The sequence below is a fragment of the Micromys minutus genome, assembly GCF_963924665.1.
Source record: "Micromys minutus genome assembly, chromosome: 2".
NCBI lineage: Eukaryota > Metazoa > Chordata > Mammalia > Rodentia > Muridae > Micromys > Micromys minutus.
Genome location: NC_137971.1, coordinates 83,185,688 through 83,203,606, shown reverse-complemented (window position 1 = coordinate 83,203,606; position 17,919 = coordinate 83,185,688). Strand labels below are relative to the sequence as shown.

Below are 17,919 nucleotides of genomic sequence, written 5' to 3'. Positions count from 1 at the left end.
ATTAGATGACAAAGTATACATAAAATACAGTGTAACACAACTATGCTATAAGAAGACCATCCCAGATAATTTTTAGAATGTACCTTATATAACAGAACATATAACAACTCTGGGAGTCATTTTAAGTATACATGTGATATATGTGTATTTGCATATATGTGTATATATTCATATTTGGTTAAATATGAGATGCTTAAAACATTTTCTTTTAGTGAAATAACATATTTCATCTATATGCTTTTCTGTGCTTACCAAATTTATATAATGAATATGTATCACTTTCAAAATAGGACAAGCAGTATTATGAGAAAAGAACCAGCAGAACCTAAGAATAATAGTCTACAAAGTGTAAGGTAAGAGGATTAACCTTGAAGTTGTCCTTTTATAATTTTATTATAGTAACAAGCTTATAAAATAATTTCTAGGCCCCATGATCCCCCAATATCAGATTACATATTATATATGCATATATATGTATATATACAATCAATATATGTAAGACATACACAAATACATTTATATAGATAGATAAATAATTGAGTGATCATTTTTTAGGGAATAGGCAGGAAAATAAATAAGGGATATTAAAATAGAGAAAGGATGTTACAACTATTTACATTAAACTAATTTTAATATTCTGAATATACCAAAAGTCCCTACAAAATAATTGGTAATAAATAAATTTTAAATTGTGCTAAAATTTCCAAATCAAGTAAGCACTGTCACCTATGAAGACCATCATAGCAAGAGCACGTATCCTGGTTTACAAATTTTTTATCTAGGTTAACATTAAATTATACTAACCCAGAAATCGTGCCTGGCAATCTCTCTCAGTAGCAGTATTCAGTTTTACTACTCACATCCTGTAGACCAGACAGTCACTTACCCAGCCAGGGTTTCCCTCATTCAAACAAATTTAGTCTTGTAAAAAAAAAATCACTACATATTAGCAGTTTCATTCATCTTTAGTTCATTCCAAAGCAAAATCTCCTTAATTCCATCTTTAGGTAATTATTTCATTTTTTATCTTGAATTTATTTTCAATGTATAAAACTGCTTCAAAATTTGTTTCCTTAGCCAAGTTTTGCATTAAAAAAATATGCTAAATATAATGCATTCTCAAGTTACAATAACAAAGCACCAAACCCATGAAAACAATACTAGCGTACACCATTTATTTTAAATGTGCCATTAAACTGAAATCAGAAGTACGATCTTTTTACATTTATAAATGTAAATGACTTATAAAACAAAGGCAAGCATTTCCCTCTCTACCTCTCTCATATTCATTCTTGTATATACTTATAACCCAGAGATAGGATGTAAAAAATGAATACACACCTTCCTTTAGTATATGCCAGGGTAGACACACAAAAACAAGAAAAAAAATTTGAAATCAGAGTATAAAGGGACTCTGCTTTTTCAAACAATGCAGCACTGAAAGCCAGGTCAGCATCCTTGGGCATTACTAGGAAACTTTAGTTCATCTGGTTTGTCCATCCTCCTCAAGATTCTTCTGAACAGTCAGAAAATCTTCCAGTCTCCTCCTACCTCACCTGTCCACAGACTTCCTTTAGCTTTCCTCTCTCTACTGTGTAATCCTGCTGTTGCAGATATTTAAGCTTTAAATGTTCAGAGATTCAACCCCCTCTAAATATTAATTCAGCTCATTTTCTCACAGACACTGACTCAGCCGTGTGGGTTGTGCAGCACTGACGTTTCTAACCAAACAGCATCGTGTGAGCTGTGATCATCCCACTTCTCCATTCCTGAACAGTGATTGGATATTGTAATTGATAGGCAGGTGGAAGAAAACGCAGGAGATGAGGGCTTAGAGATATGTAGACATGTTGCCAAATGCCATCTGTAAAGCTAATTCCAGCTCTGACAGCTTGCCAGGTTTTAGCAACTAGGATGCAGATAACTCCTTCCTTTCAGTATCAGTGTATCCCTGTAGACAGTAAGCTCTTTTAAACCACAAGGAAAATACCTGCAACCTAAGAATCCACCCAACTATTCTTTTAAGAACCAAACTTTCCTATTCTAAATTGCTGCTGGAACTATTATAGGGAAACTGGAAAGCATGCTTTTCATGTAGTGTCCAAAAAAAAAAAAAAAAAAAAAAAAAAAAGAGCATGCGTGCTTCTGGGTGGCAATGAAACCTTGCGGCAAAGTCTGATATTGGATGCATGTGTGCATTTATCTTTAGAAACCTAAGCAGACTGCAGACAGCAGTTTTTACATAGTCATACTGTATTAAATCCAAGAGCTTTTAGTGTGTCTTTTAGTCATACATTTTAACATTATACAAAAGAGGTGTTAACTCTTTTGGGTTTTTTTTTAGAATAGTAAAAGATCTCTAATTTGTAATTTTAAAAAAAGCTGTCATATTTTGGGCCAAGTATACTTCAAATGAAATCACTGTTAACTTCAGCAAGCTAGGAAGTTCCTCTACGTACATATTAACTCTACTAGTTATGTATATATGTATGTGACATAGAAGCAAAGCTCATTGAATTTAACCTAACTTATTTTTCCTCAAATTGCTGGTCCATCATAGTATAACTGCATTTTTAAAAAAAAAAAAAAAAGGAAATTGTATATATGCACACAGTAACAACTGGTTTAAAAAATTAAAAAAGCCATGGATTTTAAAGAGTCTGGGGAGAGATGTGGGAGAATGTGGGAGATGTGCTTGAAAAAAGAAAAGGGAGAGAAGTTTTAATTAAAGTATAATCTCAAAAATAAACAAAACTATTGTATTACCTAGAAATCATGATTACTACACCAAGTCCTTGACTATCAACAAAAGTATCAGTATACTTAGGAGAGTAATATTACTTTTATAAATCCACACTTATCTTATTATAGCCAAAGGCGGCAGGGGGTACTAAAATAAAAGTATATGACTACTTAAGAATATACATAAAACATAGCAAATTTAACAGGACAATGTTTACTTTACCTACTAAAATTGCATAGGAAGACTATGCTCACTTATGGACTATTAATAGATTGCCAGTCTTGTTTGGGGCAACAATATACCTAAATTAAAACTTTATTTCTTTATTCCCAGTTTCCCTGTTCTAGAGATAGGCATATTATTTAAAAGCAGGTACCTGTTGGAAATTCGCAAAAATATTGATTTTCTCATTCCCTTTTACCTAGAAGGTGAAGAATGGCTAGAGCTACGTATCCAACTTGTGATTATGAGGAAAGTCAAACCAATCCGAGGATTATGACCTTGATATTCTTAAGCAACTAAGATGCATAAGGTATCTCTTAACCTCTGGATTTAAATACCAAAAAACAAAACAGAACAAAAACACAACTTAAAAGATGGGGGCTTTTACTCAACTATCAAATCCTCAAAAGTGAAAGGGAAAAGGGGAGGGAGTGAATTGGTTGGAGACAGAGTTTCAAAATATCAGCCATGAATTAGTAACCAGTCTGGGTGATAGAAAATGAGTTTATTATAAATGGTCTCTCTGTAATGATAAATTATTAAAATTTTTCTAAAAAATGAATGAGTCATGTCTATAAATTAGAACTTTGTGACTTCATGCTGGATAGTCTTGGGCAAGACTATTAACCTTGGGTTTTTGTTTTTGTTTTTTTTAATCTATCTAATGGAAACAGTAGCACTATTCAAAGCTGCTTCCTAAGATCCAGGCCAGGTAATCTCCTGAAAGTCTGGCTAGACACGCCCCTTATTCGCTATAATGCTTTAAGCGCCTCAGGACAGATCATCTTATTTCCACCTAACTCAAACTGACAAATGACCCTTCCTCTGAACTTCATTTTACAAGTCAAGGTCATGATTTAAGTGTCCTACAATTTTCTAATTGTAACATACTTTGAATATCCTCCTGAAATGAAGGCAGGATTTTGTTTTGTTTTTATAGTCATATAATTCTTTCTTTAAAGTGTCTTAAGTGAAATGCCTAAAAACATGGGACAAGAAACCTCGAAACGTAAGCCCTTCTTACATAAATGGGGCTTAGTATAAATCCACGCAAAGGGTTTCTGGCCTTTTCCTTAATTAACATTTAAAGAACATTTATGTGTATGCATGTATGTCTGCATAAGTCTATGTATACCATGTGCATGTACATGCAGGTGCCCTCAGAAGCCAGAGGACAGGAGAACCCCTGGGACTGGAGTTGAAAGCAGCTATGAGCTGCCAGATGTAGGTACTAAGAACTGAACCCAGACAGGTCTCCATTAACATTTTGTTGTTTTGAGACAGGTTCTCATGTAGCCCCCAGCTAACCTTGATCTCCTGATCCTTTTGACTTTACCCACCAAATGTCAGGACTACAAGCATACACTACCACACCCAGCTTAAAAGAAATTTAAACTAACTTTTTCTTCCCGCCTCCCTTCTTCCCTTACCCTGAAAAGCTGGGCCTCAGTTTATAGCCCTGAATGGCCTTGAGCTCAGAGAGCTCTGCCTGCTTCTGCCTCCTGGGTGCTGCCACTACACTGCCTTACAGCTTACCAGAAAATAGCATTAAAAAGTTGTTAATAAAAAGCATAGTAGCAAAGTACTTTTTTAGCATACACAAAGCCCTGTGCTCAATTCCCAGCACCACAAAAATTAAAAATATAGATATTAAGACTATAGAAATACAAAAGGTTTCTGAAATAAAAATCACTATAAAATTTCCCACTGAATGCATGAAGCCTTTCTAAAAGCAAGCAATAACATTTCTACCCTTCTCACTTTGTTAAGTAATGCACTATTTAGTGCACATCAGCAGGAACATATCAAGAGTTATAAAGCATAACAAAATTCACAAAAAAATATGGTATAGCTAGTTATAATCCCACACAGTAATAAAACTCATATATCTTTAAAGCTTCCCAAATAAGGACAAGATAATTATCTAGGAAATAAACAAGAGTCTTACTTGAAGGATACAAACACAGAATAAAACAAATCAAAAAGTATTTACACTGCGTGCCATGTACTTATAAATTAATGAAATCAGCATCAATCTAAGACAACACATGAAATTCTATAATATATGTAAGTATCTTCTCAGGAGAGTTAGGAGATACCAATCAATCACTCATAGTATCTAAATATTTAGATTAAGGTATTCAAATCAATTTTCTTCTTTTCTTGTATTACAAAAAGGATTTCAAAGTATGGTATTATTTTCAAGAAAGCATGTGTTTGTTATCAATAATCAGAAGAATTTTTAAACTGAGTAAGTTATACTTTCAGTAACACCTTCTACATGAAATTTGTAAAGCAAAATTCTCTATGAAAACATGCTTACATACCTTGATATGTGGAATTTATTAGCTGTCAGTTAACATCTTAAAATATCAGATTACAAAGTATTTTAAATGACTCATTTTATCACAGTACAAAATCAAAGTTAAAAAAAAAAATACAGATAAGCATGAACTTGAGATCAATTCCATTTCATGCATCAAACTCAAAATGAACCAACAGAGGTCTGCAAAGGTGAATTTTCCCATTTGATAAATACACCCACAGAATATATTTTGCATATTTAAAGATGTACTGAGGCAAGTACTGATACAAACATATAAACTGTCAACTTCAACCTGCACATACAATATATTTAAAAAAGAAACAAACTTCTATTAAGACAGATTCAAGAACCTAAGAATTAACCTAACTTGCCAGAATTCCAAACTGATCACATTATAACACCTAATTATTGAGTCAACTAAAATGTTAACATAATCTAGAGACAAAGTATTCAAAGAAACAAAAATACTGAAAAATTAAAAGGAAGGGATGTTCCTCTAAAACCTATTTTAGGAGAAACACACATGCACAGTGCTTTGTAAATGAGGCCACATCCTGACAGGACATACCACAATCAAATGAAGCAGTGCTTTTTATAATCAGGTTGTTGAACAGAGCTTTGATATGGGAAATACATATTTTTTCTACCTACCTTGAATGTTTATAAAGTTTACGAGGTCTACTATGCAATTTCCGATCCCAATTCTCTGGATCACTGGAGTTACTGTCATAGGGATGAGGCCGTCCTGCCATCCCACTTCAAGTTTCCTCACACTACTGCTCTGAAAGCACACATGTAGCACCCATAACCTACATGAAAGAGTAGTGTTGACCTTTAAATCTATTCCATGCAGAATAAAACAACCATAGAAACTTTATATACTAGAGATTACTGTGGTCTACTTGTAAAGTGGTTAAGTAGATCACAAAACACTAAACATCAAATGTTACAAATCAGATTAAAATAAACCCCAGAAATCTTTTAAATGTACTTTCCACCTGATATATTTGCTAAATTCACTACCCCCTGTGTAACAGTTTAATAATACAGCACTTACATTGAGTAACTCATGTTATCAAATATCAATCAGTACTCCCAAAACAAAAACAATCCATAGAATAATTATTTTACATAAAATTTCAGTTGGAATATTTCTTAGTTTCCAAAAGTTAAAATGCTTACAGAGCATTTTTTTTTCTCCACCAGAGATTAAATTTAGGACTTCATGGAGGTTAGAAGTGCTCCACCACTAAGCTACATTCCCTGAGAGTCACAAAGCATCTCAACCAAATAACAATGTTATTTCCTTAACCAAACTGATGCTGAATAGAAAGTTAATTCTAATGACAAATGTATGTATACACCTATCCTGTTTCCTTACAGTGCAATTACCACAAAATGCTTTATCAATGAAACCTATCAATATTTTTTCATATATACAAGGCTTATGACTACTAAATCTTCCAAGTTATAAAGAAACTCCAATAACTTTACACAATATCTTAACTAAGCATTTAAAAAGTATATCCAGTATTTAATATTCCCAATCATGTTGCAAGAGTGGCATTATAATCTCATATATAGAACAAAACAACCTCATAATTTTGGTAATTTTGCTGAAGTTCACAATATTGATAAGCTATAGGATTACAAAAACAGTGAGAATTTGGTATTTGAAAACAGAACAGATTTTACTTACAGGGACTGTGAAACCTCCACACACTCCCCATACCACCACCATAAAACCAAATGATATGTAACTATTCGAATTGTTTAGCTAAATTACATAAATCTGACTGGAACAGGCTTTCTGACACTAGCTCATGAATTCTTCCTCTGCGCTCACTTCTGAACTGGATTTGATGGAAAAGTTGTTCACAAATGTCAAAGGCAGGGCCAGTGAGATGGCTCCTTGTGTAACAGCAGTGGTGCAAGCCTTGCAGCCTGCCAGGTAGAACTGACCGTGAAGACTGTTCTCAGACCTTCAACACATGTGGTGACTCTCAGACACTGCTACCGATAATAATGATGATGATTTCAGTAAGTGAAAAAAAAATACCTAAATTGGAAAAACACCTTCCTGAGTTTTATATAGCCTCATCACCTTGGTCTCTCACCAAGTTAAATCTGAAGTTATACTTGACTTCTCACTTTCCCCTATCAAATCTACTTCAAAACTTTCTTGATTCCTTCATTTCCATAAAGCTGCTGCCACCTTCATTCTGAGCCCTTTTTGTCTATCAATAAACCTCTTAGCTAGTCTCCTTACCACCATTTAATGGCACATTTGTTCCAATAAAATTAAAACAAACAAACAAACAAAATAACCCCAAACCTTTCTAAAAACATTAATGGCTCTCCAATTCCTATACCTAAACTGCTTATAAAAAGTCCCTTCAAAAACTGGCACTTGACTCTTGCTCTCTTGCTCTTCTCTTGCTCTGTCCTTTGGCTCCTGCTCCTCCTCTCCCTATTCCCTTCTCCCTTTCTTCATGTGCTCATGACTGGCCTCTTCTACTCTACTCTCTTCACCTTTCTGTCTCTACTCCCTCAACTCCCCTCCCCAAGTCTTGAAAAATTGCAAATATCCAGTGTCACAGTAGACAAAGTAAAATGCTGAAGCTTCAGGAGCAATTACTGGAGTACTGAAAAGAATTTCTAGAAAATACGTCCCTGTTCAAATTTAGAGACAATAGAAATAGTCTGTTTCAAATAACTTAGAAATACTCTATTACAGAGGCTAAACATGCTGGTTAGGTCTGTACACATTTTTTAGGAGACTACCAAGAGTCAACTGAGAGAAAGGTGATTCAATTACTTACACATTCCTATTTCTTGGATACTGTTATGTAGAGATATAAAAGAAACCTCGTAGACAACTCTATCACAGTAAAAATGTGTTCCCTGGGACACTATTTCCAAATAGTATAAATTAATGACAATGACCCAGAGAAGAACATTAAAAAACAAAACAACAACAACAAAACAATAAAAAGTATAAGGAGACAACTAACTCTTATCACTAGGTATCAGTAAGCTAACAAGTTCATATATTTCCTTCTACTTAAAACAATAAACAGCCCTACTTTATCTTGTTCATATATTATGAAAAAGTTTTAGAGCGAAGACTAAAATCCAATTTAGCCAAAGCCTCATGTTCTTTTCCAATGTACCAGGCTACATATACAGGAATTAATGTTTGTTCCTTATATCAACAAATGTTCCTTTAACCCTCAGCCCTCTCGTGTCTTGTGTATCCTTTATCTTTGTAGGCTGTTTAGACAGGTTGCTATACAAGACCTTTTCTATTAATGTGAAATTATTTGTGTGTGTGTGTGTGTGTGTGTGCGCGCGCGCGCACATTCAATGAGGCCAGAGGTCAATATGGATTGCTTTCAATTGTTCACCTCATCTTTTGAGACAGTTTCTCACTGTATTCACTGACAGGACAGACTGACAGATAAGTGAGCTCTGAAAATTCAGCTTTTCCAGTACCTCCTGTACTAGGGTAACAGACACATGCACCCATACCTGCCATTTCACATATGTGCCAGAGATTTAAATTCAGGTCCTCATGGTTGCACAGCAGGAAACTTACTAATTAGAACATCTCCCCAGTACCAATTTTTGTCTTTCAAACTAGAAATTTAAGTGTAGTGATTATTAGAGAAATCTTTTAAGCACGAGAAAATAATGAAGGCTGTAGGTAATGGTACTCTGGGAGTCAAGTAATAAAAGGAGAAAACTGGATTCCTGCAAGCTATCTTGAGACCTCTACACACTCACACACACTGGCAAACACATACCCCCACCCATGTTTTGCTTTTGCTCACATACAATCTACCCTTGAAGGGAGAACAATGACGAAGGCTTAGAATCTTCTGTTGACTGCTAAGACATATAACAAGAGGTGTGGGTGATTGAGACTGTAAGGAATAGTCAGAAAGAGATCTGTGTGAACTAAATGTCCTAAAGTAACCTCTATACAGAAATGACCAGTAGGAGTAAAGACTAACCCCACTGAGTAAATGAATCACTTGTGACTGGCAGTCAAAGACACCTAAACACTGTTAATTCTTTACTAACTATATTTTTTAAAATATCACTTTACTGGAGCCTAGACTAAATTCTGAGGCAGCATAAACTTTAAGATCATTTGATTAAACTCCCAACTCGGGAATAAAAGAGACTGTAGCACCAGAAAAGCAGAAAATACGTAGCATGTATGTGGTAGTTTGAATGAGAATGATCCTTGTAAGTTCATATGTTTGAATAGTTAGTCTCCAATGGATGAACTGTTTAGATAGGTTTGGATGTCATGGCCTTGTTGGGGGAAAGTGTTACTGAAGGTGGGCTTCAAGGTTTCAAAACATCACATAAAGACATTCTCATTTATTTCATTTGTCACTGTGTCATTTGTAAAGACAGCGTTTTGTCTCCTACTTGAGGATCAAAGTATAGCTTTCAGTTGTTCTGCCATTGTGCCTTTGCTTCACCATCATGAACTCCAACCCTCTGAAACTGCCAGTCATTTTTAGGAACATCAAAAACTGTAGGATTTTTGAGAGACTTGAATATTGCACATATATATAATCATGGCATATATACACACACACAATAAAGACATGGAAATCCAAGGAACAAAAGAATTTTTTCTAAATATAACCAGGTAAGCTTCTTTATAGAAAACAACAACTTAAACCTGAAAAGACTATTTTTAAAAGCCTATTTAAAACAGGGGCTGAAGAATGGCTCAGTGGTTAAGAGTACTAGTTAGATTCCTAGCACCAACCTGTTACCAATGGATCACAGGCATCTATAACTCCAGTTCCAGGGGATCAATGTACTTTTCTGGCCTCTATGACACCATGCACCCAAGTATTACACATGTAAAACATGCATACCATAAATTTTAAAATAAGTTAAAAGCCTATTTAAAACTAAAAAAATCTCAAAAGCAAATCATAGTGAAAGAAAAAGATCAGAGCCTGAGTTCAGCTACAAGATTTTCTGCTTAGATTCTTCTATTTCGATCTCAAAATAGGGTGAATAAAAACCAAGAAGCCATGCAGCTCATCATGGATGAGAAAATCTCAACACTGCAAGTACAAATAGAAATCTAAAGCATATATACTAAAAATTGGAGGAAAAAACATGAAAAGGTAAAGACCCAAACTCTGAGCATAAACTTTGCTGGGATCACTGGTTTGTTGTAAATCCTACATGCAGGGGAAATAAGACCCCAGATAATCCCGATAACCTGCCTGCCACCCCAATGTAGATCACAGAAGAATCTTCACTAGCAAGAATCTACCCTCAAAAGTTGCATAACACAAGATCTATGTTCTGATGTTTCTTAACTCAGTGTATTCCTTAGTCACATATAACACACTGTATTCTTTAGTCATATATAACCCAGTGCATTCCTTAGTCATATACAACACAAACAATAGAAAACTGAAACCTTTACTGCTAGAATGTTAATGAAGAGAGACCAACAGCAAACAGGCTAGTAACAAAAAGTGTCCTCCCCCCTCAAAAAAAAAGGACACAGAAAGGATGAATTTTTTAAAAAAAATCTGACTTTGCCCAAATTCTTGGCTAATATCAAATAACAATATGTAAGGAAGAAATTCCTTCCAGAGACTTGCTCCCAGATATGAAGCCAATGAGAAAGAAGCTTAAAAATGGAAGAACTGGTCTAACAGAGCTACTATATAGTGAAAGGGAGATAAGTTTGCCTGACTCCATGTTAAATAGTAGTCACTAGAACAACAAACAGCAAGCCTTATGAGAATTCCATAACAGCCAAATTTCAGCCAAAAACTGACTTCATGTGGACCCAGATATTGGGTTACCAAACTTCAAAGCACTCTATGTATATATTCAAACACAGGCCCACAGACCCAAAGATCTGAAAGAAAAAAAGAATCTTGATGAATAACAAAAAGGAATCTCAGTAGATAAATGACAAGTATCAAAAAGTAAAATGAAAAGCAGCTTGAGCTAAAAGGAACAGTGAAATGAGAAATTAGTGTAAGAGCAGATGGCAAAGAGAAAATGAGCAGAGCTGCAAAGAGCTGGGGCACATCTAATAACACATAACACAGTAAGGATCTGGAGCCACTACAGACACACAACAGGAATTATTATTAAGAGCTTTAGAGAAGCCAGATTTAAAAGAATGTCTGGAAATATCAAATAGAAATAAAGAGGAAATTTATTTTTCATTGTATTCTTTCTTGTACTATTTGAATTTTCTAATTACGGTTTGTATAATGATTAACAACATACTGGTATTTAGAAGTGGCTTTGTCATTGAAATTTTCTTTAATAGAATTTTTATTCTTTAATAACTGCCTAAGTATAGCTCTGTTTTGGTGTACAATGATCCACACATATAGACTAGCAAAATGTTTCTGTCATAGGTTCCTCAAATACTACAAGATCCTTGAGGACAAAAACAAAGTATAATTTATGTTTATGTCCCCATGACTTAGTACAGCTTACTGTGACCTGAATGTAAGTTTTTATAAAATGTTCTAATTAAGTAATTAAGATGAAAGAACCTGAAGGGCATGTATTATGATCTACTAATGCAGAGAAAATACAAAGTATAAATATTTATAAGACAGCTTTATAGTGGCTTGTCTTAGAATTATCATATAACTAAACCTATAATTCAGTCATGGCAAAGAGCACTGATGGAAAAAATATAATTCAATTTAAATCTAATGACAATACCTGCTCATAAGTACCATAAACCAAGAAAGGAAAAATAGGGTTTTGGATATATCTCATTCTTGTCTGGGTTCTATCTTCAAACACACACACACACACACACACACACACACACACACACACACACAGAGCGGGGGGGGGGGGAGTTGCGTATATGGATGTAGGTAGGAAAGTAAGTATAAGTCCTCTGAAAATATTTTTAAAGATATCAAATAGTCTTAGGTGTCCCCAATATCCCTCAAAGATGATTGTTCACACAGAAGCCCTTTCAAATGTCAAATTGAGAATGTACTCAATTTCAATTCTAATAAGAAAGGTTTATTCTTTTCTGATTTGTTGCAATCAAAATAAGAGTTTATTTTTACAGTGCTAGGGATCAAAGCTAGGATTTTATGCGTGACAGGAAATGTTCTACCACTGGGTTACATCCTCAGCCTCCAAGCTATACTTTTGGTGTGTGCATCACTGTGTATGTGGAAGATGAAGTTCAAAGTTGGGTGTTACTCCACAGGACACAGTTCACCTTCTTTTAAGACAATCTCTCTCAGTTAGCCTGGAACTATATTAGGTTACACTGGCTGGCCAGAAAGCTCCAGAGGACTCCATGTCTTCAACTTCCTTGCACTAGGATTATGAGCAAGTAATTTTTTAAATGGGGTTTTGGAGATTGAACTCAGATCATCATGCCTGAACGGCAAGCACTTTACCAACTGAGTTATTTTCCTAACACCCAAAGTACTACTTTATAACTTTTGTATTAAAATTACTTTGTTCACTCATCTCTCATCTTCTGCCTCATTTCCTCCTCTGTGTCCCCTCTCCATTCCCCTTCTCTCTTTTCTTTCCATCCTCCCTCTCCCTTCATTTTGCTTTTTTTCTTGACAGGGTCTTGCTATGAATCCCAGGCAAGCCCCATGTTGGAAATCATGCCTCAATCTTCAAGTATCTATGTCACTGGCCAGCTTGTGTTCCTTTCTTGTGTGTGTACTTAAGTGTGCGTTTCATTCATTCCTTAATCAAGGTATTAATATATTTTAAAAAATTGTTCCTTTCCTGTTCCTAGCAGCACAACAAATATTTAAAGTTCTAGTTTGTTCCCTCTGTGGTTTAAGATGTGAACTCTCTCTCAGCCTGTTGTTCCAGCCACTCTCCCTACCTGCCAGGCTTCCCTGTCCTGCCTCTGTAGGTCTCTTACCCTCTGGAACCATAAACCCAAATAAATAAGTTGCATTGACCATGGTGTTTTGTAACAGCAATGAAAAAGTAACTAATACAAACTGGAAGATAGAAAGACCTTCCATAGTCATGGATTGGAAGAATATTACAAAAGCAATTTACAGATTGAACATATTTCCCATAAAATTTCAATATCATCATACACAGAAGCAGAAAAGGCAACACAACAATAAATCCTTAAAGATCTTATGGAAGCACAAAAGATCCCAGACAGCCAAACAATCCTGAGCAAAAATAATGCTGGAAGCATCACTATACCTGATCAAGTTATACCACAAAGTCATCATAACAAAACAAACGAAATCGGCACCAGCAAGAAAGCAGGCACACTGATCAATGGAACAGAGAAGGAAGACAGATACAAACCCACAGCTACTGCCACCCAATTTTGACAAAGATGCCATAAACATACACTGGGGAAAAAACAGTCTATTCAACTTAAGATGCTGGAAAAACTAGATATCCACATGTAGAAGAAGGAAAATAGACTTCTATTTCATCTTTAACAAAAATCGACTCAAGTTCATCAGATCTTAATGAAGACCTAAAATTCTGAAACTATTAGAAGTATAGGCAAAAATGGTCCGAGATTAAAGTATAGGCAAGTACTCAGTTCTAATTATGACTCCAGTCACTCAGGAAATAATGCCAACTGACAAATGCAACCTCATAAAGTTAAAAAAACTTCTGTAGAAAATGGAAGCAGTCAATCCAGTGGACACAGCCTACAGGATGAAAAAAAATCTGTTGCCTATATATCTGACAGAAGGTTAGTATCTAGAGTATATAAGGAACAAAGAAACCTAAGCAAGAAATCCAACAACGTGGCTAATGAAATGTACAGGCAGTTCTATCCCACTAGCCATAAGAGGAATGCAAATCAAAACCACACTGAGTCTGTCTAGCCCAGCCAGAATGACAGTCATAAAGAGAACAGAGAACACCAAATGCTGGTGAGGATGTTGACAAATGGGAATTCTTACTGCTATTAGAAATGTAAACTAGGTCCAGTCATCCTGGAAGGCATAATGAAGATTCCTTAAAAAAATTAAAAAATAGACCTTACCAAATGACCCAGCCAGACCATTCCTAGGTATAAGTATTACAATATATATTAATGTGTACATAATAATCAAGTTACAGAATCAACCTAGTGTCCAACAACAGAAAAAAAAAAAAAGACTAAGAAAATGTGATCTACTTATACATAATGGATATATGCTTTTGGTCATAAAGAGACTGTGGTTTTCAGGAAAATAGATGCAACTGGAGGGCAAATATATTTTCTCTCATTTGTGGCTCCTAGATTTCATAGAGATACATAAAATTATTTATAGATATCTGACATTAATATAGAAGTGAAACTATCTTAGGAAACAAAAGGGATTGGAAAGAGAAAAAGCCAAGAAAAACAAAGGTAGGTGGGGTAGGAAAGGCATCTGCTGAAGGTACAGTTTATGCTTTTACACACGTACACACACACACTTCTTTTTTTCTTAAGTAAGTGCTGAAGAAATAGTTTAGTGGCTAAGAGCACTTGTTGGTCTTTCAAAGAACCTGCTTTCCATTCCCAGCAGCCATATAGCAGCTCACAACCATTTGTAACTTCAGTTCCAAGAAATCCAGCACCCTTTTTTGACATCCACTGATACCAGGCACCCATACAATGCACTTACATACATCCAGGTGTAACATTCACACATAAAATCATTTCAAAAAATTTAAAAGGGGGAAAAAAGATAGTGTCTGATTTTTTTTTTCTTTTCATTTTTTGGATTTTGGTGAAAGGTTTTCTAGATAGCTCTGGCTGTCCTCGAACTCATCAGGTTAGCCTTGAACTCACAGAGATCCTCCTGTCTCTCTCTCTTTTCCCTGCCTGAGATGAAGGGTATGCATCACCATTGCCTAGCATGTCTGTATCTTCTCTTTGCTTTGTTTTGTTTTGTTTTGTTTTTGAGACAGGGTATTTATGCAATTCACCATGTAGACTAGACTGGCCTTGAGTTCTCTTGCCTTTGCCTCCTCAATGATGAAATTAAAGGTGTGTGGCACCATACCAGGCTCAAAAAGATAGTGTCTACTTCCACTGAAGAATTTGGTTTGGTTTCTCTAGACAAAGTCTCACCATGTGATCTAGGCTTGGTTTAGCTCAAGCTACTGTCTATCTCAGTGATTGGTCTGTCTCAGTCTCTTGGGTACTCACAGATTCCAGACCTATGCCACCATACCTAAATGAAGTGGATTTTTAACTCTTAAAATTAATTTAAATAGCTACATGTGCCTATGTTACAGCTATTTCTTTGGGGTTTGACATGGGTACAATGTTCTTGAAGTTGAGCAGTTATAATGACCAGGAAGGCTGGTATTCTTTACTGGATTTGCCAGTAAAGAAGCAAAATATTACAGCCTTTTTCACAAAAGAAGTTATTTTTCCCTCTTCATTTTAAACAATCAAAAAAGTGCCTTGGGACAAAATACTTGGTATCAAAAAAACAACTCTCTAGATATCTTTATAACTTAGGAATCTGGACAATGTTCCATTTTGAGAATAAACATTTTTTAATATTCAAAGACCTTTAAATTAAGATTGATTTCAGTAACTTGCTTTAGCATCTATTACATAGCCAATTAAAGCTATGATCAATCTCTACAGTCAAATTTGGTATTTTTTTCAATTATGCTATACCATCTCTCAGATTTAACACACAACTCATCAAAATGTCAGACTCCGCTAATACAAAGTAGTGACATTTCAAAACAGTAAGAGATAAAAAGTGACACGGTGGATAAACACTGATTTTCAGAATAAAAACAAAACTACTAAGATTCATATTTAAGGCCGAGTGCGCACGGAAAGCGCGCCCCTGCCCTGCCTGATCCAGGGACCAGGAACCCAGCATTGGGACCTCTGTTCCCACCCGGCAGCTTTGGGGTGAGGAACAGGGCTCGGACCATCCGCCACCTGGACCAGCGGAGATCCAAGGACACAGGCCAGGTACAGGGGAAAGGCAAGAACATATCACTGACAACAAGATGGCAAGAGGAAAGCGAAAGAGCATATCCCAGGGAAACTAAGACAACCTGGCAACACCAGTACCCAGCTCTCCCATCACAGCAAACAGCGGAATGCCAAACACTCCAGAAAAAGAAGATGCAGACCTAAAATCATATATCAAGACGATGATAGAGATTCTTAAACAAGAACGGGAGGAAAAGCAAAAAGAATCAGAAGCTTTTAAAGAGGAAACAAGAAAAACAAAGAACTAGAGGAAAACAGAACCAAAGAGATGAAGAAATGGAAGAAGGAATTTAAAATGGAAATTGACACAATAAAGAAAACACTAAAAGAGATAACCCTAGAGGTAGAAAACACCTAAAAAAGAAATCAGGAGTCACAGATACAAGCATTTCCAATAGACTACAAGAGGTGGAAGAGAGAATCTCGGGGGCCAAAGACAACATTGAAAACATAGACAAAACAGAGAAGATGCAAAAACCAAAAAGCTCCTAAACCAAAATGTCCAGGAGATCCAGGACACAATGAGAAGACCAAACCTAAGGATAATAGGAATAGAAGAGGGAGAAGAATATCAACTAAGAGGCACAGTAAATATCTTCAACAAAATTGCAGAAGAAAACTTCCCTACCCGTAAGAATGAGATGACCACGAGCATAAAAGAAGCCTTCAGAACTCCAAATAGGTTGGACCAGAAAAGAAATACCTCCCGACACATAATAGTCAAAACACCAAGTGCCCAAAGCAAAGAAAGAATACTAAAAGCAGTAAGGGAAAAAGGTCAGGTAACATATAAAGGCAGACCAATCAGAATCACACCCAATTTCTCAACAGAGAATATGAAAGCTAGAAGAGCCTGGACAGACATCATGCACACCCTAAGAGAGCACAAGTGCCAGCCCAAGCTGCTATACCCAGCAAAACTATCAATCACCATAGATGGAGCGATGAAGATATTTCAAGACAAATCTAAATTTACACAATATCTGACCACAAACCCAGCACTACAACGAATTATAGGTGGAAAACCCAATACAATGAGGGGAACTACATCCTAGTAAAAAAAAGAAAACTCCTAAGCAAAAAAACCAAAAGAAAGAGACACAGACACAACTCAACCGACAAAAGCAGTAATAGCAGGAAACAGCAACCACTATTCCTTGATATCTATTAACATAAATGGACTCAACTCCCCAATAAAAAGACACAGGCTATCAGACTGGATACATAAACAAAATCCAGCATTTTGCTGCATACAGGAAACTCATCTCAGAGACAAAGACAGACACTATCTCAGAGTAAAAGGGTGGGAAAAAAACTTCCAAGCAAACAGCCCCAAGAAGCAAGCTGGAGTGGCTATTCTAATATTGAATAAAGTAAATTTCCAACCAAAAGTTATCAAAAAAGATAAGGAAGGACACTTTTTATTCATTACAGGGGAAATCTGTCAGGAGGAACTCTCAATCCTTAACATATACGCCCCAAATACAAAAGCACCCACATTCATAAAAGAAACCCTACTAAAGCTCAAAAAATACATTTCACCCCACACAATAATAGTGGGAGACTTTAATACCCCTCTCTCACCAATGGACAAATCATGGAAACAGAAACTGAACAAGGACACTGTAAAAC

General features: G+C 35.7%; 1 protein-coding gene across 3 annotated transcripts in view; it reads right to left on the bottom strand.

Moving 5' to 3' along the window:
- The window catches only part of BTBD10 (BTB domain containing 10), a 59,096-nt gene that overhangs the window by 29,099 nt on the left and 12,078 nt on the right, over nt 1-17,919 (bottom strand). For 2 of the 3 annotated variants that reach the window (XM_080911330.1, XM_080911331.1), the window contains exon 3: nt 5,943-6,100. The exons of the other annotated variant lie outside the window; for it this stretch is intronic. In XM_080911330.1, the coding sequence (XP_080767456.1) occupies nt 5,943-6,043 (101 nt within the window). In that variant the 5' untranslated portion in view covers nt 6,044-6,100. The remainder of the gene's footprint in view (nt 1-5,942; nt 6,101-17,919) is intronic. 3 annotated transcript variants of the gene reach the window in all.